At 48.6% G+C, this 26,024-nt stretch overlaps 1 protein-coding gene across 10 annotated transcripts; it reads right to left on the bottom strand.

Annotated features, from left to right (window-relative positions):
- On the bottom strand, positions 1 to 26,024 carry TSKU (tsukushi, small leucine rich proteoglycan). Of its 10 annotated transcripts, XM_073335162.1 has the most exons (6): positions 25,710 to 26,024; positions 23,893 to 24,034; positions 21,541 to 21,718; positions 20,627 to 20,741; positions 19,448 to 19,524; positions 1 to 3,677 (listed from the first exon to the last, which is right to left on the bottom strand). In XM_073335162.1, exons 5-6 carry the CDS (start codon positions 19,494 to 19,496, stop codon positions 2,611 to 2,613), a joined length of 1,116 nt encoding a protein of 371 aa, XP_073191263.1. In that variant the 5' UTR covers positions 19,497 to 19,524; positions 20,627 to 20,741; positions 21,541 to 21,718; positions 23,893 to 24,034; positions 25,710 to 26,024; the 3' UTR covers positions 1 to 2,610. The 10 variants fall into 10 exon arrangements, with proteins under 10 accessions (XP_073191263.1, XP_073191253.1, XP_073191257.1 ...); XM_073335152.1 differs by lacking the exon at positions 21,541 to 21,718; XM_073335156.1 differs by lacking the exons at positions 21,541 to 21,718; positions 25,710 to 26,024 and adding an exon at positions 25,512 to 25,693.

Below are 26,024 nucleotides of genomic sequence, written 5' to 3'. Positions count from 1 at the left end.
TATTTTCCACTGCATGCATCTGATGAAGTGGGTTTTAGCCCACAAAAGCTTATGCCCAAATAAATTTGTTAGTCTGTAAGGTGCCACAAGTATTCCTCGGTTTTTTTGCTGATACAGACTAACAAGGCTACCACAATGATAAGAGACAGGAAAAAGACATTGGAGAAGCTACTTGGAAATCCAAGGCCAGGTCCTAGCTGGTGTAGGTCAGTGTATTGCACCAGCTGGGAATCTGTCCCTTCCAAGACAGTAACAGGCTTTGATTTGCTCAAAAGTTTTCTACCATCACCACAGATAGCTGGTGTGGGGCAGTGTAATTTCAGTTTGCAAAATATTCTCGAAGATGTAGCTGGGAAGATATAGCTCTTTCTGGATTCCATGGATGATGCTGCAGTGTCTTTGATTCAGAATGCAAGCTGTTCCACCATGAAGTGTACTCGATTTCCCCCCCTCCTCCTCTGACAGATTGGAATCTACTCAACAATTACATATGTGATCAGATGTACCTTAACCTACTTCTTATGGTCTTCTTCCCACACCCACTTCTTGAGGATAGTGCATTTATGCCCGATCCCCTGCAGAATCTGCTAGTGTACTCCCTGCCTTTCACATTTTCCTTCTTGTCTACAGCCACCATCGGTGCCTGGCTACAGAATGGGCCAGATTCTAATAACTGTTACACTGATTCAAGTCAGACTTCATTTAACTCAGGGGTCGTGTGCACAACTATTTGCACTGGTTTAAGTTAATCCGGTGCAAACTCCTATGTGGACACACAGATTCTGGTTTAAGAGTGGCTTATTGCTGTTTAGTTTAAACTTGTTCCTGATGGACTTAAACTAAGCTGAAAAAAACCTGGTTTAAACCAGAAAAAAAAAGAGCATCCACACAGCTTTTTGCATGGGCTCAACTAAACTGGTTTAAAAAGAAAAATAATTCCTTTAGTGAAACTGGGGCAGCTCTGTGCATAGACAAGCTCTTCGACTCGTGCAGCTGAGAGCAGATTCTGCCCATGCTGTCTCCCTCTGCCCCCCCCATACCAAGGAAGAGTGCGCCAGATTCAGGCCTGGGGTAAGCAAACGACTCCACCCAGGCTGAGTTTCTCTGGGGACATGGCTCAAAGTTCCCCATTGAATTCACAGAGCAGGAGCTTGGTTCCCTTGTAGCATCTTCCTCCCCCTGCCCCCCCCATTTCTTCGAGCTGTGCGTCTCACTCCCTTACCGCCAGTTCTCATGTGTTGTTTCCCCCTCGCTGCCTGCGGCGTCTGCCGCTCCCACTCCCTTTGCTCGTGCTTGGTTTTCCCTCTGCCAAATTCAGCATGCAGGCAATTGAGTAACGCCGACACAAACTGCTCTGTGCTCCCAAGACTTCAGTTAGCTGCCAAGAAGCCAAGCATGAGAGTGGAAAGAATGACACAGAGCAGCAGGCCCCGGAAAGGATCCTTTCCCACACAGGCAAGCATGCTACTACCTTGTTCTATTAAACAGCGGGTGTCAATAGCCCCAGGCTTTGGGGCGGGAGTGTTCTCCCTCCTCCCCCCCACATTGTCTGGCCTGAAATTGCATTAAACAGCACAGCTGCGTCACACACGTTCTTATTAGGCCAGGGAAGTCAGAGAGGAAACAGCTTCTTCTCAGTCCCATAGGCTTACTCTTGGTTTGATAAGGTTATCAAGATAAGGAGCTTCATCAAGCATTCTTTAAATGCCCAAGAAAGGGAGGGAGTTTTTAATTTAGTTTACATGTGCTTTCCCTTTCACCGCTCACTCCAATTTACCCTGCTGGAGCCTGAGTCCCAGACAACCTGCCCTTATCGCAAGCGGACTCTGTTCAGCCACAGCAACCGGGTCCACGGAAACAGCCTTCAGTCCTTCGAATGGCACAGTGCTGAGTCTGAACACTTGCTAAGGTTCAACACATCTGCCTCAGAAGGCCCCTGGGATTTCCAGCGGAGGATCTAATGCAATCCTGTGCGGAAAGGATCGGTGAGGTGAGGAGGGGAAAAATGGTCCCCAAGTACCAAGAGTTCATTGCACTTTTATGCACACAGCAGCCAAGCATTAGAAACACCCTGTACTCAGGTTTGCTTAGTATGGTTTCTTCAGTTTGAAAGAGCATGACAATGAGCAGGGCACTGCTAATGAAGGCAACATCTGGAAGGCACTTCTTGGAAGAAAAAAAAGAATAGATAAAGCATGGATTTGTAAGCAAATGACTGTGGCGTTAACACATTTTGGTGCATGCTGTAGACAGGGCTACCTTTGCTCCTGCAAATAAGCCTGGGCCAAATGCATTTGCTCCCCAGATATTCTGCCCTTCCTTAGAAATTCAAAACAGCAACCCCACTTGGTCCCCATTCACAGCGAACTCTGTTTGGGGCTGCCATGCTGCACTTATCACTTGCAAATGCTTGCAGGAATCAAGAGGCAACAGCTGACGTGTGGCAGAAAACGGTGGGCAGTAATACGGAATTTAAAGACACACACCGTCAAGTATTGGCATAGACAAACGTATAAATTATTAACAAAATGATTTACGAAAGGCACGCGGCAGGTCATTTCAGTCCAGGTAGCTGTACAATCTCCCTCAGTGCTTTCCCCTCCACCTACATCACGAGACATAGGGCGCTGCTGCTACCGACCCATGGCTGTCATGACAACGGAGGACCTCTTTTTTGGTCAGCCCGATTTGTTGGTGATACTGTCCTTCCTTGGTCACCTTAAGACACTGTACATTCTTCCCCAAGGTAATGCTTTTGATGGTAGGTAAGTATTTCAGCACAGTCTTTGGCAAGAAGGAAACACTTGTACTGGACAGGTTGAGCTCTTGCAAGGAGCTTAGACCGAAGACTACTTCGGCACTGAACAACTTAAGGTTGGGGTTGCCGGATAAATCGAGTACCTGGAGGTTGGGTAGTTCTTTGAAGCTGTACGGAGAGATCTCTCTAAAGCCACGTAAGCTGCTGAGAGATAAATGAATTAAATCCTTCAGTTCCACGAAAGCTCCTTTCTCAATCTTGGCCAGAGGGTTCCCATCGAGATTTAAGTATCGCAGGGGAATCCCTTGGAGGTTTGGTACAGTCTTCAGTCTGTTTCCAGACAGATTTAAGCTCTGGATGTTGGGGATGTTTTTGTCATGGTGTCTCGTGACTGCGCTTATCATGTTGTTGGACAGATCCACGTTAATGGGTTTCCCTTGACCTTTGGAAGCAAAGACATCTAACGTTATATCCAGGAGGTTGTTGTTGCTCAAATCTATGTCCCCCAGGGGTGAACTGGGGAAGCATTCATCTGGAAGGACTGCCAAAGAGTTATGACTCAGATCCAAGGATTCCAGATACCTGAGCCTGGAGAAGGTTGTGGAAGAGATCTTAGCAATTTTATTATAGCTCAAATCAAGGCTCACCAAGGTGGTATAACCAGGGCCAGTCAGCATTGACTCATTGATGGTTTCCAGTTTGTTTGAGGACAGATCCAAATAGGAAGTATCCAGAGGGATAGGGACAGGAACAATGTGTGAGCCTATTCCACTGCAATCCACCTTGGTCAAGCTAAAGCTGTCAAAGAGACCAAAACTCTCCACTTCACAGTGGCATCCTGGGGAGCAGGTTTTGGTAGTACCAATACAAAGAAAGAGAAGCAGCAGGCTGAACCAGGCTGACAGAGGCATTGCTGAACCTGAAAGACAAGAGGAGGAGAGAATTAGAGTGAATCTGAAGCACCGTAGACAAACTAACACAAACTTTAAACCGTGCCGAAGATAGTTTAACAATTTGAACTGCATAATCACATCACCAGTATGCCTCCAAAGACCGGGACAGATGTTCTTGTCAGTGCACGGAACAATCCCATGATACCGGACACTACTCAATAGTGGAAGTATCTGACTGCATTAGAGATCAGGTATTTGCCACTGAAGGTATCTGGACGGAAGCAGCAATGTGAAGTATGTGCTCCTAATGTACTGGATTGTCACACATTCAAATAAATGCAGAAAGGTAGCCCGGGGCATGTCCTACACTAGACTTTTCCCCTCTAAATGTCCCCATTGTAACCGCTCTAGTGCGTAGCCAGTGACTGCTGGCATTTGGACCACTTATCTAGGCTGGCTCTGAACGGGGTTAGACAACATGACAATTAAGATGCCACCAGTGCCTTGTCTACTGTATTCCTACCACTGCTACCACCAGTGGGAGATTAAGGGGAAAAATCTCACTTAGACTTGGCCTATGCAAGTACCCCACAGTCAGTACTCAGTTTGGAAATTCGGGATTGCCTGGAACAGCTATAGGTGCTCTGATGCAAGATCTGTCCTTGCTGCATCTCCAGCAGTTTAAGCTGAACCAAACAAGAGGCTCCTCTCCTATTACGGTTCAAACACTATGGGCTGGTCAACACTGTCAACGTACATCAGTATAGGAATGTCTCTCAGGGGTGTGAAACCTAACCCCCAGTGTAGACAGCGCCAGGTCGATGGAAGAGTTCTTCCGTCAGCCTAGCTACTGGGAGGTGAATTCCTACAGCGACAGGAAAACTCCTCCTGTCTCCGTAGTAAGTGTCTGCACTGAAGCATTGCAGTGGTGCTGCTGTAGCATTTTTGGCGTAGCCATGGCCTGGTTCTTTATGGGGGTTTAATAAGCTGCAGCTCAGATGCACACATTAAGGCATGGTCCGATGGTTGGGGCACTAGTCGGGAACTTGAGAGACCTGGGTTCAATTCCCCACTCTGCCACAGCCTTCCTAGGTCACCTTGATAAGTCACTTAATTTTGCCACGCTTTAGTTCCCCATCTGTCACATGGGGACAATAGCGCTTCCCTGTTTCACAGGGGTACTGAGAGGATAAATGCAATACTGACTGGGAGGTGCTCAGATAGATAATTACCGTAGCACCGAGGCAAGTGAAGAGGCATAATGAGCACTGGATCTTCACAGGCAAACGTAATGGGTCCAACTCGCTACACTGTGCCTCTCAGAGCCAGCAAGGCCCAATGCATCCAAGGGGCTCAGGGAAGGAGTGGACCTAGAGGGTGGGCATGTCAAGTTTCTGCTGCCAGCCCTCCCTTGGGTATTCTGACGGGTGGGAGAGAAGCTTTAAATAGGAGGAGTTCTGTGTGCAGGGGCCATTGAGAGGAAAAGCTGAATCCTTGCTCTTTTCCGGCCAGCGCTATGCCCCGTGGCCCACTGCATGAGGGGTGGTGGTCAATGCACCGCCTGGCTTCCTGGCCAGCTGTCCCTTGGCCTGGGTTCATGCTGTGGTTGAATCTGGACTGTGAGAAGACTGGAGCATTCAGAAAGCGACTCATGCAGATGCCCAGGAATGCTTTCAAGGTGCAACAATCCTAGCTCGCCTAGCTACACAGAGCCCTCAGTTACAGCACTTTGTGCTTCGGCAGCTGTCTGCTTCGCCACCAACCACTGAATTTTCCAGCTTGGGAAATAAATCTGCATCAATCCAAAAGCCTGGGAAAACAAAGTCCTCTTGGCCAAGAGCCAGACTTGCACAAGTCTGAGTTCTCACCCATCAGTCCCCCCCAGACAGCTTTGACAATTGGGCCTCAAATCTGGTTTTGAAGGGCCCCTTCAAGGAACCAGAGGATGGGTCACTCTTCTTAACCTGACTGCCAACAAGGGCACCCCGTGCGATGGGTAGACACTCACTTCAAAATGCCTATGGGGACAAGCCACTCATTTCACATAGGCCACTGGACAGCCATCAGGTAACTACGTGCAACAGCTGTTGGTCTGGATTAGGATTCTAACCAGGGACCTAGCAGTGAAGCCCTCTGCAGCTCTTCCCCTGCTTCTCCATCGCACCAAGCTTGCCATCTTCACAGCTGAAGGATGAAGGGAGCCAGGAGGCTCGTCCCTGTTTCACAGGACTTGCCAGGCCTTTCCGTTACTGTATCTGTTAACCAGAACGGTAGTAGCTACAGCGACGTGGTTTCCAGAAAGAGCTGATTAAAAGCTTTAGCTACACACCTCTGGGGATTATAAAACAGAGCATGCGGCAGTCATGTCCCAGCAGTTAGAAGGGCTGATTATTCCTATTGTTTCCCCGCGTCATTGCCTGGAATCACAAGTCCCATGTCTGCTCTCTCCTTACACCCTTCTGAGAAGGATTTCAGAAGATCTGCAACGGCAACGTGTCCCCCAAAACAACGCTCTACCTACATTGTAGCGATTCTGTTCCTCACTCCTTTATACCCTCCCCCCACAGATTAAAGTGTCAGATACTATTTTTCAAGACTGCTTTTATCTCAGCTACCCATGGTTTCGGCCTTTACTGTCTCTGGTGCATGCCCCTATCACCTCTTCTTTCGCTCGCTAATAAAAGGCAACACTCTTGTGTAGTGTCATCTTTGCCACTTGACCTTTGATCCTTCCTCTGTGCCGTCTCTCCAGGCTAGGAACCTTTTGCCAGCCATTTCCTAGAAGTTCACACCTACTTGCATCTTCTCCCAGGTCAGTTCCTCTCCCTTGTCAGGTTTCAGAGGAACAGCCGTGTTAGTCTGTATTCGCAAAAAGAAAAGGAGTACTTGTGGCACCTTAGAGACTAACCAATTTATTTGAGCATGAGCTTTCGTGAGCTACAGCTCACTTCATCAGATGTTTACCGTGGAAACTGCAGCAGACTTTATATACACACAGAAATCATGAAACAATACCTCCTCCCACCCCATGATCTATGCCATCATGTGCCAGCAATGCCCCTCTGCCATGTACATTGGTCAAACTGGACAGTCTCTACGTAAAAGAATAAATGGACACAAATCAGATGTCAAGAATTATAACATTCATAAACCAGTCGGAGAACACTTCAATCTCTCTGGTCACGCAATCACAGACATGAAGGTCGCTATCTTAAAACAAAAAAACTTCAAATCCAGACTCCAGCGAGAAACTGCTGAATTGGAATTCATTTGCAAATTGGATACTATTAATTTAGGCTTAAATAGAGACTGGGAGTGGCTAAGTCATTATGCAAGGTAGCCTGTTTCCTCTTGTTTTTTCCTACCCCCCCCCCCCCCAGATGTTCTGGTTTAACTTGGATTTAAACCTGGAGAATGGTCAGTTTAGATGAGCTATTACCAGCAGGAGAGTGAGTTTGTGTGTGTATGGGGGTGGGGGGGATGTGAGAAAACCTTGATCTATGCAGGAAATAGCCCGACTTGATTATGTAAAGAGTTGTCACTTTGGATGGGCTAGCACCAGCAGGAGAGTGAATTTGTGTGGGGGGGTGGAGGGTGAGAAAACCTGGATTTGTGCTGGAAATGGCCCACCTGTTGATCACTTTAGATAAGCTATTACCAGCAGGACAGTGGGGTGGGAGGAGGTATTGTTTCATGATTTCTGTGTGTATATAAAGTCTGCTGCAGTTTCCACGGTAAACATCTGATGAAGTGAGCTGTAGCTCACGAAAGCTCATGCTCAAATAAATTGGTTAGTCTCTAAGGTGCCACAAGTACTCCTTTTCTTTCTCCCTTGTCAATGGCTCTTTGCTAATTCACATCAGAGCCTGGGAGACCCATTGTGAATTACTTGCCAATTTGCAAAACGCATTCAGAGAAGAAAGGAAGATGCCTCACAAAACGTGATCTGGCCAGACATCTACTATTATCTCTCTGGCAGTAGCACATAGGAGCCCCCAATCATGGCTGTGGACCCCGACCTCCTTCTGTGATAGATGCTGTTCAAACAGAACAAGAAGACAGTCCCTGCCCTATAGAGTTTACAATCTAAGTAAATAAGCATTTCTGATTGTATGATAGAGAAATGGGGTGTAACCCATTTCTGTAGAAATCATGGCATCCTACGAAGATGAGCCCTGGTTACAGCATTGTGCTATTTAACGTTTCCTGAGAGGGGAGACCACTATTTTCGGGTAAAATGAATGAACTGCACTTTCTACCTTCCCTATGGTCTTGGCAAAATTAGAAACGTTGTATCAACAGAGATACACCCATCAGTTATATTCATTTGGTGTATTCGAGTCCTCTATCCCACCCCCCAAACCCATCAGCTATTCCTGCTTGATTCTTCAATGGGAAAGAGCCTACCAAGTGGTCTCTTCTTCTAAAGCCTGATCCAACTCCTGGAGAAAAAAAAAAAAAAAGAGTCCCATTAACTTCAATGGGGGCTGAATCAGACAGACCCCAGGTCAAAATGCCCAATACGACTTTTAAGACACATGATGAAATCCTAGCCCCATGGAAGGCAGCGGTAAACCTTCCATTAACTTCAGTGAGTCCAGGATTTCACCCCACGAATCTAAGTCTCCTCTCACACTAGCAAGAATCAGGAGCAGCTCCGTTGAAATCACTGGAGTTACAGAGCTTTAAAGGAGTGGAGGATCAGACCCAGTGCTAGACTTCAATAACCAGAAGATCAATATCTTCTGCAGTGTGTGTGTGGAAATTCCCTTCCTGCCCAACTTCAGAAACAACTGAGGGAAGGGAACAGACAAGATGACCAAACAGGTGTTTCGGTGCCAATAGCCATGACTCACGAATTCTTTTACCCCTCAGTAGGAAGTTGGAGCTAACCAGGTGCCGATGCCTCCATGTACAAGGCACAGCTGAGCAGAGCCATTTACACTACAATTACAGTTTCTGACTAGCCAAGGGAGCAATAACCTATGTCAGTGCTGCTCTGGATCTTCTCTCTCTCTCTCTCATTGGGTCTCTTAATTGCCTTGCAAACAGGATGTACTTTTTCTCTCTCTCTCATTACAACAAGGCAAGGACTCCATTAGAGAACAGCATGAAACGTTCAAGAGTGGCAACAAGCGAGGTTGCTTAAGTCTTATTTGTTCTGTCTCCTATTGAAGCTAACAGGTTGTCCGTCATCTGACCCAAGAAAAACCCTCTTCATTGTTAGGCAGTTATAAATTATCCAGGTACATTCAGTTTTTATTCTAGGCTAGAGAAGTCCATAGTGCATTTTTAAGGGGGGGAGGGAGAGAGGGAATGCGTTCAGCATGTATTAAACCCACATCAAAATGCCTTTGGCCTCCTGCCTACAAGCCGTTCTGCTAAATTACAGATATGTTCACACCAGGCCAAATCCTACTTGCCCCTATGCCTGCAGCAGCTTCTAATGCAGCGGGAAAGTCACTGGGCAAAGCTCTGCAGCCTTCAGTTTGCCCCAAGAGTATTGCTCAACTCTTGCCTTTGGTGTGGAATTTTCCTCAATGTAAACAGACCCCCTGGGACAAATCCTGACCTCCTTGACACCTGCCTAATCTGGAGCAAGTCCAATGACTTCAGTGGGAGCTGCTGGATGCTCAGCACTTAAGAAAACATCAGGTCTAAGTCAGAGCGTAGGCGCCTAAAGCTAAACTCCAGTTTTCTTGAAGTCTTGGCCTCCGTTTCTAGAAAGAAAAACAAAGAAATCTAGTAGCAAACGCCCCAGTGATTCTCCATGTTAGTCACATAACTCTTGTTGAGCCTCGTCAGAAGGCAGCGTGGCCAACTATTTAGGGCACTGAACTGAACTCAGGAGATCTGGCTTTTAATCCTGGCTCTGCCTCTGACCTGCTGGGTGACCTTGGGCAAGTCACTTTCCCCTCTGTGCTTCAGTTTCTCCTCCCACCGTTTGTCTAGCGCATCTATTTATACTGCAAGCTCTTTGGGGTAAGGACTCTCCCTTACTATATATTTGCAAAGTGCAGAACACAGCTGGATTCTGGTCTACTGTAATACAAAACAGCGATTGTCTGGAAGGCTTCTGGAGGCACTTTATTTAAAAAGCCTCAGAAGGCAGAGCAGTGGACAGATATGCAAATAGGCCCAGCCCAGACAGACCACAGGCTCTGTTCCTACTCAGTCACACCCCTCTGCCCCACTGACTTCAACAGGATCCTACATGAGCTCGCCTGGATCATGTGGCAGGATCGGGGCCTGTACTTGCACTGGGGTTTCCTGTGAAAAATGTAAAACCAATCAGCCAACCCACCCTGTGATAGATAAAAAAATTAAAAAGTTGAGGGCAGAAAAGGGTGGAGAGTAAGCACTGAATAGAGCGATGTTGCAAAGCCACACTTTGGGGGGGAGGAAGGGAGGCAAACAAAATGACTATTTTCTGTGAACGCACAGTCTTAACCTATAATCAAGGCTTCTCTCATTACCTTCCAAGCTGGCAGGTAGACATGTTGGCACCACTATGCCCTGGATTCGGAGCTACTCCTTCTTGGACAGCCCTACCCCTTGGCATGCATCTACCACAGCCGCATGAGAAACACAGACCTCTCAGGCCTGTGTGGTCCCTGCTATGTGAAAAGCAGGCTGGCCGGACACAATGAGGCTCTCTCTAGAAGCAGTGACTACCACCAACCTGGAAATGTCATCTGGATGGATTTTCCAGCTCTCTCCATGAGGGCAGTGTTCAAGCACACTGAAAACCAGAAAAATATATACACAGCTATAGGGTGGGACTTTTGAAAGCTCTACCCATAGTGCTCTGCCGTAGGTCAGGATCACTCCATTCTGCAGACTGGAAAACTGAGGCTCATAGAGGTTCAATTCTCCATTAGCAAAGCACGTGCTTAAGCACTTTGCTGATTTGGGGCTTACGTGACTGGCAGATTTAGGCTTTCCCAATTCTCTGGGTAAACCGCAGGATTATGGACTTTTTAAACACTGACAAAAAAGGACTTACTCAGGATGTCTGTCCCTGTAATTCAGACATAGCCACTTACTTTCCTGGCAGGAACATGGGTTTGGGAGGAGGGTTTTTTTTTTTAGCATGATATTTCCACAGAAAGGGGGACCAGGATGTTATTCTGGCCTGTGCATTACCCAAAAAACAACTAACTGCAAAGCCTTTATAACCAACAGAAAGAGCACAGCCTGAACGATCAGACACCAGGCTGGGTTTGCAGAGGTGTGGCAAGTTAGAAAAAAAAAACAAAAAATTCTACTTGACAACTAAGCAAGCTGCACACAGATGTCAGTGGGAATAAATCCCACAGGCTGGGAAGAAAAGCGATCGCTAGTTATTTCTGAGGCACTGAGTTAAAGCGGAGAGGGGAGCCCCATCAGATAAATCAAGAACTCCTCCGAGGGGATTTTAATTGAGTCACTTTTCAGGCAATAACCGCTTTGTAAAGCTCTTTTTATTTTCTAAAAACGCTCCCATCGCTTGCCAAGTTTTAATGGACTCCTGGGTTTCCTGTCCTGATTAATACAGCTGCCTGCCTTTAGTCAGGCTACACAACTACGTGCAAGATCGCCACAGCTATTGCTTTCCAATCGGGGCCATTAAGAAACACTCTCTTGAAGCATCATTTGGGCTCGAAGATTTGACTGCCAAAGCCAGTGCTGCAAGTTTCACACACAAGTGTGAACAGACAGCAAAAAAGGAACTGGCTGAACTAGCTTAAAAGCAGAGACTGTTAAGCCCTAAAAGAAAAAAAGAAAAAAAAACCAAAAACCAAAAAAAAAAATCTTTGAAGATAAAAAACTTTGCATCTGTCTCCTGAAAGGGCTTCCTCTCTAGAAATGTGAGAGGATACAACTCAGGAGAGGCATGGTATTTATTCTTGTATCAGTTCAAGTTAAAGCTTTTTTCTTACTATTTCATGACAACTAGGATAGCCCATCCCTAAAATAATAGGCCCAGGTGGCTCAATACAGAATGGTAGCTGGATCTAGGGAGGAGCATGTGTGAAAGACTTACCAGGGAAGCAACAGAAAGTGGTTACCTTGGGAAGATGATGAAAAGGCCACTGATGTTTCCAAGTCACAGATACTTAGAGGTAAGGAGCAGGACGAGGATACAATGATTTAAAATGTGATCCCGACCTTGTAATTGGATCCACGCAGAGCTTTACTGAAGGCAATGGACCCTTTGCAGCACTCTGGCAGTGCCTAGGAGCCTTAAAGTGCGGGCCATTTATACCCAGGGTAATGCCCTTTTATCCTGCCAATGTGCTGTAGAGGGGCCTGGGCATAAAATGAGAACCAGGTTCATGGGGTCTGCCTGCATTGTTCAGAACAGAAGATCAGGGGGAGTCCGTATTTATAAATGTGTCTCTATTACATGGCTCTGGGTATGGAGGAAGCTACAGACAATTCAAAAAATAAAATATAAGCGCCACACCCTTTAAACCTGACTCTTCATTAGCGCCGTGGGACTGGAAAAATAATGCAATCCCATTGAACCCTAAGGGGTTCCTCCAGATTTACACCACTGACAGTAAGAGGAGAATCAGTCCCTTAACTCTAGCAATCTGTGCTGGCTTTAAGAGCCTTCTATCCAGATTCTTTGCATCAGTCACCCCATCTGTGATAAGCTATCAGAGATGGGTTTATCTGCGTGAAGTGCAACGCAGCTTAGATAGCGGATACATCCCAAATTACAAAGCAGGGGGATGTGTGAAATTCTCTTCTGTCTAGCATTGCCGGGTTTCCTCTAGTGCCGTAACAGAGCGATAGGGTGGGAGAGAGGAACAGCACTTGGAACCCATGTGGTGCCCCTCTACTGCTAAAGCGTCCTTGGAGACATGAATAGGAACTGAAATCATTCCTAAAACCCCTTCTGCTTCGTCTCCCTGCTCACTCGGTGAACGAGAACTGAATGCTGAGGCTGAAACATTTTTCTATGAATTATGTTCTGCTTTAATGAGATCTAATAACGGATGTAAAAAAACACCCACTTTGCTTTCAGCCACCAACATCACCACCATAGAGGGAGTCATTAACAAGTAATTAACCCAACGGCACATGGAAGCCACATTGCCAGGGGCATCCAAGGATAATCAACTTAAAATAGAAACCATATATATATATATATATATATATATATATATATATATATATATATATATATATATATATATATATATATATATATATATATATATATATATATATATATATATATCACACACACACACACACACACCACTTCCTTACCTTCCTTACATGCATTTATTTTGCTATACTAGAGGGAGGGGGGAGTATTTAGAAAAAGATGTCCCAGGCCAGCTCTTCAGCTGGTTTAAGTGGCATAGCCCTACTGACGTCACTGAGAAAGCACAGATGATCTAGGAATTGGAGCTCAGGACTTGGAGTCTGCTTGGCCACGGACTCCCTGTGTGACCTTGGGCTACTTACTTAGTCAGTCTGAGCCTCTGTTCCCCATCTGTATAATGGGGACAGCAGCATTTCCACCGTAGAGAAGATAAGTGCATTAGAGATTGGGAGGTGCTCAGATACTGGGGTAAGTGGAGCCACCGAAAGGTACCGAAGATGGACAGATGCTGATTTACACCAGTTGAGACTCTATGTGCAATGCAACCCTCTTTGCCAGTTACCTGCCTCCGTGCCGGACCAGTGTGAATCACTGCCACTGGCTGCTACACTTGAAGTTCTAACAAACAGAAGCTTGGAAAGGAGGACGCCAGGGGAATTATATTACTCAGAATATGAAGCCTCTGGGAGCTGTCAGGCTGAATTTAGCTCAGAGTTTAACCCCAACTTAGCGGTATGTAGCCAGCAAACGGTATCGCTGCAAGAGTGCAACCTGCAAGTTTAGACCAGGAGAGCCACCATGTGCGCTGGTCAAGTTAACTGGTGCAAATCCCAGTTTTTCTTGTCTACACTGTAAGTCTGTACAGATGCACCTACACAGGTTGCTGGCTGCCAGTGGCAACATCCCAAGTATAGGCTTGGATGCCCACCAGAAGATGAGTTTGATGGTCTCAATCCAATTCCCACAGGCCGTCCATTAGCCGTCTCAGCAAAGGTACCAAGGAGTGAATGGGCCATGCCCAAGAGGCAGTTCCTCCAAACAAGCGCGCCCCAGCAGAGCAGTGGGGGAAGGGAGCCTTGTACCTGTCACTACACATAGCTCAAGACTTCAATCTCCACAGCTGTCCCCCTCACAAGCACACCACCGCTTACATACGAGGAATACCTACACTCGGGGCACGCGTCACCCTGCCTCAGTGCAGGGGGACAGACTAGATGACCACTTGAGGTCCCTTCCTGTTCTATATCTCCATGACTCTATACACACAGACGTCTATGCTAGACAATAACACTCCACAAAGCTTTACCTAAGGACGCAGGGAATTGAGAACGGGAGGGGAAGGCAAGGCTGACACACTCAGTCCTGACTTTTCTGAGAGATCAGAGTTACTCCCTTTTGTCAGTTACAGATGCAGAGTTATATCCGTGCCGAACAGCTATTAACCAACACAGTGCTCCCAGGATAGTTAATGAATAGATCTATTATAGGTGGAGGGACAGATGACAATAGCAAGAGCAAAGCCAGGCAAGGAGGGAGGTAAAATATCACCATTTCAAGCTAAAAAGCCTGAATGCAGAGTGGACACGTGGGGTTAATTAAGTCAGAGGCCCGTGCCTCCATCCCATTCTCCAGCCTGACCATTATTTGCTTTTGCAGGCATATTTGGTTTCCTGGGCTCTGAAGAAACATCCTCCTTTTAAGAAAGAAGAAATTCAAACTGCTTTTCCTGCCCTCCCAGCAAAAAGTTTACTTTAAACAGGGATTTTATTTTGATTGTTCTCAACCCTGGTCTGCCTTGCGACGCCTTTAATAATTTATGAGGCAAACATTTAAACAAGTGGGAGTTTATTCAAGTTGCGCAATTTGCCTCTCCCGGGAGCTTTTATAAGGAAGTGGAGGTGCAGTTTGGATCTAACAAGAGGAAAACCTGCGTGGACATGTACTGGCACAGGCATTCCAACCAATTCACACTTGGAACTGAAACAGGATGGATTTGGTGTCTGCTACGCTGAGAATTACATTTCTCACAGGGCCAAACCCTGCACCAAGACCGTAGTCAGTGGCCAAAAGTCCACGGACTCCAACGCCTGCAAGATTTGACTAGACAGGCAGCAGACGACAAGCTCCTGGAAGAACACAGGCACAGTAGGAAAGAAATCATGACATCTGTCTGGCATGCCACAAAGCCAGCCCCCTGTCCACTCAGTGAAGCCTCCATGTTATATAGTTTTACTGAGGACTAAAGTTGCCGGCAACCGTTCAGAAAATGTTTAAAAGTATCATCTTGGTCCCTGGCCTTAGGTGGAGTGCTCAGAACAGGCATTTACCGAAAGGAAATGAGGCGTTCAAAGTCATCCTCCCACAGCTGTTAAGGGGAGGGAAAGACAAGCGGCATGAGAGGTCTCCGGGCGCTCTGGCAGCCCTGCCGCACAATTAAGGAGATACATTATAGGGCTTGCCAACAAGTGGTGGGTGCAATTACAGGTCACCAAGGACAGGTTAGGATTTGGCTGCCGTTCTCAATGGATTTAGTGTTCCTGTCTTCACCCACTGATCCTGATCAGCAAGCAGAGCAGCACAGCCTCCTCCCTACCTCACTTCCTGCCTCCAGGGATCTGGAGAGCGGGAGAGGCCATCCCTGCAGAGTTAACTGCCGTGGGTGGGGTGGGAATTGTGTGACGGCATCAGAGGACTAGTGGCCCTCAAGTGGAACTACCCAGTGTCCTCACTCCTGTTAGCAGCTGGCAAATTGTGCTAACGTGAGCTGTAGCTTATACCCCCCTATTCCCATCCCCGATGGGCCAGCCAACTGGAATTTAAAGCACCATGCACAAAGTCTTAACTCGAGTGTGATGGACAACACTGGAGTAAACCCTTGAGTTAACTCTGCTGTGACGACAACCTCTAAGGCAGCATGGTCTGGTAGACAGGGCACTGCACCAACACTCGGGAAACCTGGGTTCTATTCTCAGCTCTACTCCTGGCTGACCGTAGGTAATTTACTTCACCTGTCTGTTCCTTTCTTTCGCCCTTTGTCCACCTTGTCTATTTCCCCTGTAAGCACTTCAGGGAAGGTTCTACTTTTTCCTACATGTAAACAGTGCTGCCTAGCACAATGGAGGCCTCATCTCAGTTGGGGATACTTAAAACCAGTAAAAGAACACACAAACAAACCCCAGACAGACTAAAAATCAATGTACTTCTTCAGAAGCGAGAAGGCCTGCACGCAGATCTGCCCGAAAATAAAAGGTGCAAATTACCACCCAGTTGTTCTGATGCAAGTTGGTGTGTAGAGAAGCCCTTCAGAGTTGCAGGGAATCATAAAATGTAAGCGGATCCATCTAGGGAGAGGGTGTTCAGGCCCCTTTTACAATCACGTCCTCCTTAGGGAGACAAAAGCCATTCAGCTTTACGGCTTTCTCATTGTGAGAAAGCTTGTCAAGGAAACCCTCTTGATCACAGCAGTGTGAGCACTTAAGGCCAGTGGTAAACTGTTCCCTTGCATCATGTGGGGGGGAGTGGATGGGGCCAGTTAACCACCAACAGCCTTTCATTGCCACACACTATCCCTGAGGCCCAGAGCCAGCAGGATTTCAAAAGGGACTGCGGGTTTGTACGGGCAAGAAGGATATCCCCAACAGTAAATGTTAAAAATATGTAAGCGTTTTGGAAGGGCTATAAGCCATCCTGCATCAGGACTTAAGCCAGTCTCTAGTTTTTCAGGGTTCAGAGGTAACGCTAAGGACAGGCTAGCCAAGAATGACTACTACAGGGCTTCTTGCACCTTCCTTTGAAACACCTGTTACTGGCTGCTGTTGGTGAGAGGACTAACGACTTCACTGCTCTGAGCTAGTCTGGTTGCTCCTATGTAACAAAACAATCTCAAGATATGAAGCAAAGAAAGCGCAAGCAGCGTGCTTGGTCTACGTTGGGAAATTATCCCGGTTCCAGCTATCGAAAGCTAGAACAGTCTGGCGAGGTCAGTAATCTGCCCCACGTCATATAGTGAGTCTGTCTGTGGCAGAGGCTGGAATTAAACCCAAGTCTCCTGAGTCCCAGTCAAGTGCCTTAGCCGCAGGGTATGGAAAGGAGAGGTAAGTAGGTCTGTTTGGTTTTTAAACAGCCTGTTTTCCTCTGCTCCTTCTCCCACTGCTTTATATGGTTCTATTTAAACCCTACATGAGGCTTCCCGCACCTAGCTACCCAAATGCACTTGGTGCCAGTCTAATCACTCATTACGACTGCACCTCTCTGTAGCACTCCAGTTTCCAGAGACATGATATAATCTGGGTGGAATGCACTTGGTTTTATAATATGCTGCTTGTGTCTCAGAGCTGCAAGGCGAGTGCTGAGCGTTAAGAGGTGGGGAAAACCCAACCAATGCTGCTACTGCACCATCCGCCTTTGCAGAGATCTACTACTCAGACGTAGAACACTGGTTCAATCTCTGGGTTGACCTCTACCGGGAGCTGCTCGACTGTGTCGCCTCATGCAATGAAGTAGCAAAGGAAAACCCAAGCCACAGCTGGATTCCACCGTGCCTTCGGTCACTCACACAGCCCACAGGGCAGGGCCCAGAGTTCAAAACCTGAAAGCAAAGCCAATGAAGGAATAAATAGGATAGAGAGCACCTCAGTGTCTAAGAATTCACAGATAGTGTCATGGCTTCAACAGCACCCCCTCTGAAACCCGCTGCTCTAAGGAAAGCTCCCGCCGCTTAAGAGACCTAGCAATTAACAGGGCTGACGACGCCCCACAAGTCATAGTACAGACACAGCCCCCTGAGGTGCACATCAGGATTATCTCCCTCCCCGCCCCGCCCTCTGACTACAGAGGGAGGCATTTTCTATACTATAGCAAGAGAACTCATGTGAACGGCCACTGGGCGGCTCCCAGGCATTTCCTATGGCTCCCCACCCAGAATGTGTTGCAAACCAAGCAGCAATGGTGGGGTCAGGGACACTTGAAATATTCCCCCCCTTAAGAAGTGGCCCACTGGACTAAAACATTGAAAGTTGCTGCCTCCTGGTGGTATGAAGCATAACAGCAACATGTGCCTAAATGAGATGCAGTCAATAGCATCCAGCCTGTTGGATGCTACTAATGAACGATGGCTTATATCTATATAGGGCCTTTTCACGTGCCCCCCCAAAAAAGGGGTGAACTGACTGTTGACGTGTAGCACCAGGAGACCCCTTCTTGCATAGCCTCCCACCCGAATGCAGACGCATCTGTAACGCAGCATGGCCAGTGTTTAATAGCACACCATAACGCTGTGTATGTTTTAGGAGAGGAAGAGAAGAACGTTGTATCCAGCTGAAACTGCATGAAGACCTGTGGGAGGCAAAAAGGAATTAACCCTGGAATCCTGCAAATGAATTCCAGCATGGATAACACCTCTGATCTTGCAGAAAGTGACATGAGATCTTAGAGGGACACAGCATTATGTCTCATTCAAAAGGCACCCTCCCCTGCTATCTCCCACAGCATCATGCTGGGGGTACTGATCCAATGAGGACTTGGGGGAGGGGGATACAGTGCTCTGCATTCCCCCTTCCCCATACCAGGAGCTGCCTGCTTCTCACATCTTTAGTGCTACACAACAAAGAGATTGCAACCCTACTCTCTTGAGCTGAAATTTCTGGTGCCCTTCAGGACTGCCACAACCAGACTAGGTTTTTGCTGTTATTGGTGAATAATCTCTTTGTGGCATGGAGAAAAGGAGTACTTGTGGCACCTTAGAGACTAACCAATTTATCTGAGCATGAGCTTTCGTGAGCTACAGCTCACTTCATCGGATGCATCCGATGAAGTGAGCTGTAGCTCACAAAAGCTTATGCTCAAATAAATTGGTTAGTCTCTAAGGTGCCACAAGTACTCCTTTTCTTTTTGCGAATACAGACTAACACGGCTGTTACTCTGAAACCTGTCTTTGTGGCATGGGGCACTCAAAGTGCAGCTGCAGATCCTCCATAGGAGGAGGGCATAAATACACTCCCGGCTATCATTGCTGCTAACAGCACAGCTGTAAATGAAAGGCTCCCAAAAATTCTCACAAACACTACTATCCTGAGTAACGAACACTAACAAAATGCCAGTTTTACGGCATGGCTGGTGGAATACCAACGATGCCATGCAGCTGGCTTGTCTGGAGCAAGCTGCCTATGCCCCATGAGCTGCAGTGAGCAGGTTTTATAAAACATTCATTCTGGAAAGTTTAGCTGGCCTTTTTTTTTTTTTAGCCAGTGATGACCAAGGCTTAATCTGCAGGTTACTGGCTTTTTGCTCACGCTGCATATCTTGTCTATTCCAGCCAACTTGAAACAGTGAGAGGAAAGATGGTCCAGATGTCAGGGCACTTGGGAGACCTGGGTTCAAGTCCCCAGTCTACCACAGACTTCCAGTGTGACCTTGGGCAAGTCACTTCATCTCTTTGTGTCTCCATTCCCTAGCTGTAAAACAGGAATAACAGCACTGCCCTACCTCACAGGGATGTTAGGATGATAAACCAATTTAAAGACAAACCCAAGAGTCTGAGGTTTTCAGAAACTACAGCAATTTGGGCCATGTAAATACCAAAGGTTACGTCCACACAGCCAGTGGCAGCAAGTCACTGGAGCTCAGACTTTGAACCTCAACCCCCTCCCAAGGTTTCACAGGCTAAGACGCAACTTCTTTAAAGCACAAGCCTACCTCTGTCAACCCGGGCTGGGAGGCGAGCAGCCGGGGGCTGTGTAGTCATCCCCGAAGATGCTTTGAAAGCTAAAAACCTGGTACAAGCCAAGCAAGAAAACGTAGTTAAATAAAAATAAATAAATAAGAGAACCATGTCAGTTTCAAGGGCGTTAAACCTCTCGCGTTGGTCATTGTGGATAGGAGTCTTATACAGCCTTTCCCATCCACAGATCCCAAAGCACTTTGCAAAGGAAGCAGCATTATTCCCATGGCAAACCCAGGGAGCCGACCTGTGCTCTCAGACACGCACGGGAGTGAATGATTGATACTAGTGTAACCAGAGGAAGAGTCCTGATTTTCTGAAGTACCAATGCCCTGCTCCTACTGGCATCACCCCACCCCTGCCAGCGTGGCCCTGCACATACAGTGCCAGAAGAGCGCTTCCCACGTTCTGGCCCCACTACACCATTGAGTGCACCAGGGCACCGTTTGCCTCATTCCTTGTATTGGGCCCCAGTTCAGACCAGCACATAAGCATACATTTAAGAGAGTTAAGCACATGCTTAAGTCCCACTGACTTAAGTGGGATCCACGCACATTCTTAAGCGCCCTTCTGAAACAGGGATGCTTCCCTGAATCAGGGCCCAGGAGCCTGCATTAAGGGTATGCTTCCATGACCAAGGGAGAGCGGTTTCCTTATGGTGACCCCTATGAGAACGCAGGGTTTTTGGAGACCCTCCCCGCACCGCTCCAGCACTGGGGCCTATCAGTGATGGGAGCCCTCCGCCTAGCCTAGCTGCTGGCACCTTCGACTACGAAGCGGCTAACTCTGCTCAGAGCAGCTCCAGATGTCACGGCGGTATGAATGGCGTTGGCTGGTCTGCCCTAGTGCTCTGCCATGGGCCTGGCCCCAGCACAGCAGTCACCACAAGGGCTGACGGCAGTTCTCCCACCAGTCTCGACGCCGCACAGAAAGACTCCCCTAAAAGAAGTGGTGAAAGCCTCGCTACCTGGGACGCTCCAGCAATATATACACTGTTGGGGGCAAATCCTGCACTGCCGGAGGCTAGCCATAGACTGTGGCCCACAAGAAATTTTCCCATCTCAGCAGCTATGGCTTTGTGCATGTTGGGAACAAGCTCCCGTGGTTACCACGGCCCCTGTCCTCCCCCACCCCACATAGTTTGTCACACTCACTTGGTGCCTCTCGTCTTGACTGTCAGCTCTTTGGATCAGGGACCACGTCTTTGAATGTACCTGAGCAGTGGCTAACCCAACAGGGTCCCAATCGGAGCCTTCTGGCCCTGCCACACTACAGAAGATAAGAAATGGTCTTTAAATGGAAACTCTGCATTAAGCTGGTTCCAGCAAGATCAGTTTCTGACCCACTTGAGATCAGACCACACTGGCTGGCCACCGGGTAGAGAGTCACATTTTACAATACATGTGAGAACCCCTGAAGGCCAGAGCGAGTCAGCAATCGTTTTAGCTGGAGCCCTGCTTAACAATGGCCATAGATAGCGGTCGGAAGGCCAGTGGAGTGCAGAGGCCTGACACAAAGACCACTCTGGGTGGTAACCCAACGGTTGAGAAGCACGGACCCAGAGGATCGAGGCCTGCAGGTCCTCGCCCAAAAAAAGCAGACCACTGTACTGAACTAGCCAGCGTTTCCACAACAGGGACAAATCGGAATCATTCATCTGCGGGTCATAGGCCCTATTCTGCCAACAACTCTTGAGATGCTCCTGGAGCTCAGGTGGCTGTGATTCTGTCAGCAGGCATCCCATATTCTCTGTTGCAAAGTCTGGGAGGGCTACGCTGTGCGGAATAATGACCGTCATGAAGTTCCTAGACGGACCCCATCTAATAATAACAGTAACAAACCCATGGCTAATGGTGGCGACTGCAGCATGCTTTGAAGAGGACTGTTTCTCGGTTAGCTATGCACGCCCCCCCCCCACAGCCTAGAAACAGGAGGCTGCTCTGTCTGAAGGGTAGCGACTAAGAGAGAGGGAAAGGAGAAGAGTCAGTTAGAGATGTCAACACAGATAGAGGATACAAAAAGGAGAACCAACAAGAACCCGCAAGCACCATCACCAAGTATTACATACAGCCACATTCCTGGCCCAACGGTCAGCTAGGTTTCATCAACTAACCACGGCCCCAACAGTCAGATTTCAGCCTGGCTTGAGTGGCACTGGGAGCAAGTTCCAGAACAATAAATGTCATTCAGTTCCGAGTTTGCAAAGGATGCCTGGTTTTGTTTTTCCTGCCTCTTTCGCGTTCAAGCTGCAGAGGGAAAAACCTTTAGAGCAGAAGTAGTAAGTGGAGGCAGCTCCCATTCAAAAAAAGAGAATCATCACCAGGCTAACGCATGTATGGCATTCAGCTGCCTTTGTTTTTTTACTCTGTTTAATTCATTAATCTTGGTGCCAAGGTTTAAAATAAAAATGGGTTGGTTTGGCCAAGGTTTATCTTCTCCCCCACAATCTCAACCTTTGGAAGTTTCTTTTGATTGCCTGCCAAAACGCTAGCTCTGGGAAGCACCACACAGAACACCCCTGTTCCTCTCTGATCCTGGACTCGTCTCCAGCCTTCAGAAACTCACGCAGTCAGTAGGGCTGGTGTAAAAGGAATTATTGTCTCATAAAGCAAGAGACCCATCCCCACACTCACAGGCTCTTCATCCCCCCCACCAGCTGACTAGCAAGGAGGAGGGAGAAGAGCCTGAAAGAGGAAAGGGAACAGTTAGGGATAGAGTGAAAACTCTAAACCTCCTGAAAACTCAAATCTCACTCTTAGCTTTTCACGCTGAGTGGAGATGCACTTCACATCCACATTGCAGGCACTGGTTCAAAATTTTAAGGCCCCTTCCTGGGCTGCCTAATTCACAGGCCTCCTTTCTCTCACCTCTCTTCCCAATCATTCAGCACTCGCTTTTTCTCTGCATCCCCTCCTGCTCTCTGTTGATGCAAGAGCTTTCTCCTCCGCAGCTCCTGCAGTCTGGAGCCCTTCCTGTATTTCCTCATCACACCAAGGCCTTATCAGGATTTCTCAAGTGACCAGCACCACCTTAGGCACACTCCATATGATCTTCTCCCTCCTCAGCATCTGGTCATCTCTCTCCAGTCTCCTATAGCGTTCCACTATATTCATTCACCATCCCAGGCATTCAGAACAATTTTGCGTACTTGACACCATTACTGCCTGCTGCCCTGTGTGCTTGGTAATTCTGCGAGGCGTACGGAGTACAGTTTGCAAGGATGCCATGGATATAGAATTGCATTGTACAGTCTTGAGAACATAATTGGTATTTAATATAACCATTGATGCCTCCCTCTCACACATACTCTTCCTGCTCCTCACCACGTATCAAACCCCTCCCAGGAGCGCACATGTACACACACACAGCTACCACATTCAAGACACTATAAAACAAGATTTGGGAATTCTCAGGGGGTCTTTAGGAGGCTTGGACTCCGAGAGGTGACCTGGGTTCAATACCTGGTTCTGCCACCGACTCCCTGTATGACTTTGGGCAAGACATTTAATCTGTACCTTGGTTCCCCACATCACCATCTCTAAAATGGGGATAATAATGCTTCCTTTGTCTGACACGTCTGTTTGGACTGTGAGCTCTTCAGGGCAGGGATTGTTTCTCCCTGTGTAGCTTTACAGGGCTTAGTAGCATAGAGTCCCTAGCAGAGATCAGAGGTCCAGGTGATAGTGTAATACAAATAAAGAACAGGGATATTGGAGATTAAAGCTAAACCAACCCTTACAGAGCTAGGGTCCTCTCCACACCCTCAGGTACTGGGGTGCAGGAGGACAGGCTTACGTTACAAACTCTTAGAAAGAGGTTTTGACAATCATGCCCTCTCCAATCATATTAGCATCTAGTGGGACAAGAAGGCGTTGCTGGCAGAGTCAGAGCGGCATCTTTAGAAGGTTGCACAGCTACGGTGCAGTTTGTTCATATCTTCTACCCAGGCATTTTCAACGCTCACCATCACTGTGAGATCTGTAGCGTCTTGAAATACTAGTGCTGGTTCTATGGCAGTAACTCCTAGATTGTGATTTGAATGTCATCACAGTGCTCAGCTTTGTACAGTGCAGAGAGCAGTGTCCAGAAAGAGGAGCTTTCTAATGTAACTCGGGCGAATGCTGTATACAGGGTAGCACGATGTGATTATAGCTGATGTCTGGGAAAATCTTCCAGCTCAAGAACTCCAGCTCCCCAGCCCATGCTGACAAACCAGGAGTTAGTCTGACTGTACTTGTCTTAACCACTGCAGAAGTTACATGGCTCATTTCTTCTTGCAACAGTGGTTCTCAGTTTCATTCGCTACCATTCAATTACATTAGGATTTTGCCCCCAAGCTAAGAGCAATATGAATCCTCGATTATTGAGGGCAGGGGAGGAGGGGTACCCTGAACCCCTCCCATACCAGGAACAATCTTACCTATTTAGCATCTTCCCTTACAGAGGCCATCGTCTTTAGTTTTGCACAGTGCTTGCAATCAAGTTCGCAGTTCAAGATTTTCCAATCCAAGCCAGTAGGAGAAAGAGTGTTTTGTTCACAAGCAACCGACACGTGCTGCGGTCTAGCACATAAATACATTTACCATGAGCTACTGATTAAGGCATCACTAATAAAAGCTGCCCGATCCTCATGACTGGTTAAAAGTTAACAGGGCGTGTGTGCATTATCTAAGCTATTCCCTCTTCTTCTTGGGCGGGCTGCCTGCTTTTTTCGAGACGACAAATCCTCTCCTACTCCCCCCCCCCCCTTCATCTTAATCCAGTTAGAGAGGCTGGGAACTCCGGGACTAGGAAGGCGGCATGCCCCGGATTCGAAACCAGACCATGAGATCAACTTTATCCTCCGCTGTGAGGCTTCAATCCTTCCAGCAGTTTGCAAGTCTGGGCTGATCCAGGCAGATGTTAACGAGGCAGTCACCTCTTAACCCTTGTGAGCCCTGCCTTCGCAGCGGCTTTTCCCTGCTGCCCCTTTCCTCCCCTCCCCCGTCTGCTCTCGTCTCCTTAATCAGATCGCTGCTCTCCAAAAGTTCCTTTAAAAATGTGTCTTTGGAGCACCACCGACCGCAGCCAGACAAGACAGCCTCCTTCCTCTCCCCCCCTTTCCCTGAAGCCTACGCCTATGGGGAGAGAGGGCTGGAAGCGGGGAATCAGGGTGTGAAATCAAAGCCCAGAATCTGGGCACTGGAGGCGGGCACTGATTGCAGCTGCTGATCAGATTACTTGCAACCGTGGCAATTTCAACTGCTCATCAGACGGCCCCCATTCCGAGCGGGGAGACAAGAGCTTGGGAAGGGGAATACAAAGCAAAGCGAGAAGGGAAATCGCCACAAGAGACACATGCACGCCACACCATCTGCTCGGGGAAACGAGACAGACGCAAAGCTTTGCAAATCTTGGTCGGAAGTCAGGAAGCATGCAGATTTCCCAGGGAGCGAAATTGCCTCCAACTCACTTCAGGGCAGATTTCAGTCTTTGGAAACCAAACACTTCTACCCCCAGAACCTTATTTTATATCGAGACATCTTCCGTGTATAGACACGGCCAACTCTCGGCAAAGACTAAAAAAAATCCCCAACCCCCAACCCCACTCCAGCCCAAGCTCTCGCTCCGGGCTGAGAAGCGGCAGGGGGTGCTTATGTGCCAAACGCAATCCCAGCCCGGCGGCGGAGCGGACAGCAAACCGCCCGGCCCGAAGTTGAAGGCGATCACTGAACGATGGAGCAGGGAAGGGTTTGGCGACTCCGGTTTCCCCAGGAAATGGAGGGCGAGCCGGCTGCGTCCTCCCACCCCCCCGGGCCGGCGGGAGCTGGGGAGAGCCCGCTGGAGGGCCAGCCCGCCTTGCTCTGCAAGCGACCCCCGAGAGCGGCCGGAGTGGGGACCGCGCAGGGCAACCCCCGCCCGAGGCTGCCCGGCTCCCGGCTCAGCACAGCCCGAGGCAGGCGGGCGATCTCCCCAGCCTCCAGGCGCGGCAGACACACGGGCTGGAGCGGGGAGCGGGGCAGCGCCGCCGGCTGCGGGGAGACGCGGAGAGCCACTCACCTTCCCCGCAGGGAGCGGCCCCCCTGGACCAGCACCTGGGCAGAGGCGGGGGCGGTGTGTGGGTCTGGCTGCTGGCGGGAGCGAGCGCTGCTTGCCCCGAGTCTCCCCGGCGCGCACGCCCCTTCCTATGCCTGGCTGTTCCGCCCGATCCCTGCACGCCCCATCCCGGCGCCCCCGCCCGCGCCGCTGCATGCTCACCCTCGCCTCCGCCTCCGGGCGGCAGCCCCACTTCCCGCTCCGGGGAGCGTCTCCAAAGTGCCCGGCTTCGCTCGGCGCGTCCCGCTCCCGGCCGCGCCAGCGAGGCGAGGCGAAGGTCCGGCACCCGGGACCGTCTGCAGCGCGCGGCTTCGCTGCGCCCGGGCCGGGGGCGCTGCGCCTTTCGCCTCCGGGCTGTTCTTCTGTTGGCAGGGGCGGGGTCTCAACAGATGGCTGCACGCTAGGGAACATCTGGGAGCGAAGGAGGCGGAGGCAGCTTGGTCTGACTTGTGCAACTTTAGCCCTTGCAGCCGCAGC

Source organism: Lepidochelys kempii, chromosome 1, assembly GCF_965140265.1.
Source record: "Lepidochelys kempii isolate rLepKem1 chromosome 1, rLepKem1.hap2, whole genome shotgun sequence".
Classification (NCBI taxonomy): Eukaryota; Metazoa; Chordata; order Testudines; family Cheloniidae; genus Lepidochelys; species Lepidochelys kempii.
Note: the sequence above shows the minus strand (reverse complement) of the source record. Positions and strands in the feature narration are given on the sequence as shown.

Bases quoted from the DNA above. Each gene is read 5' to 3' on its own strand.
- TSKU (XM_073335162.1), bottom strand. From the start codon at position 19,496: ATGACTACACAGCCCCCGGCTGCTCGCCTCCCAGCCCGGGTTGACAGA. The intron at 3,678-19,447 runs GTAGGCTTGTGC...CTTGTCTTTCAG, and splicing joins CCCAGCCCGGGTTGACAGAG to GTTCAGCAATGCCTCTGTCA.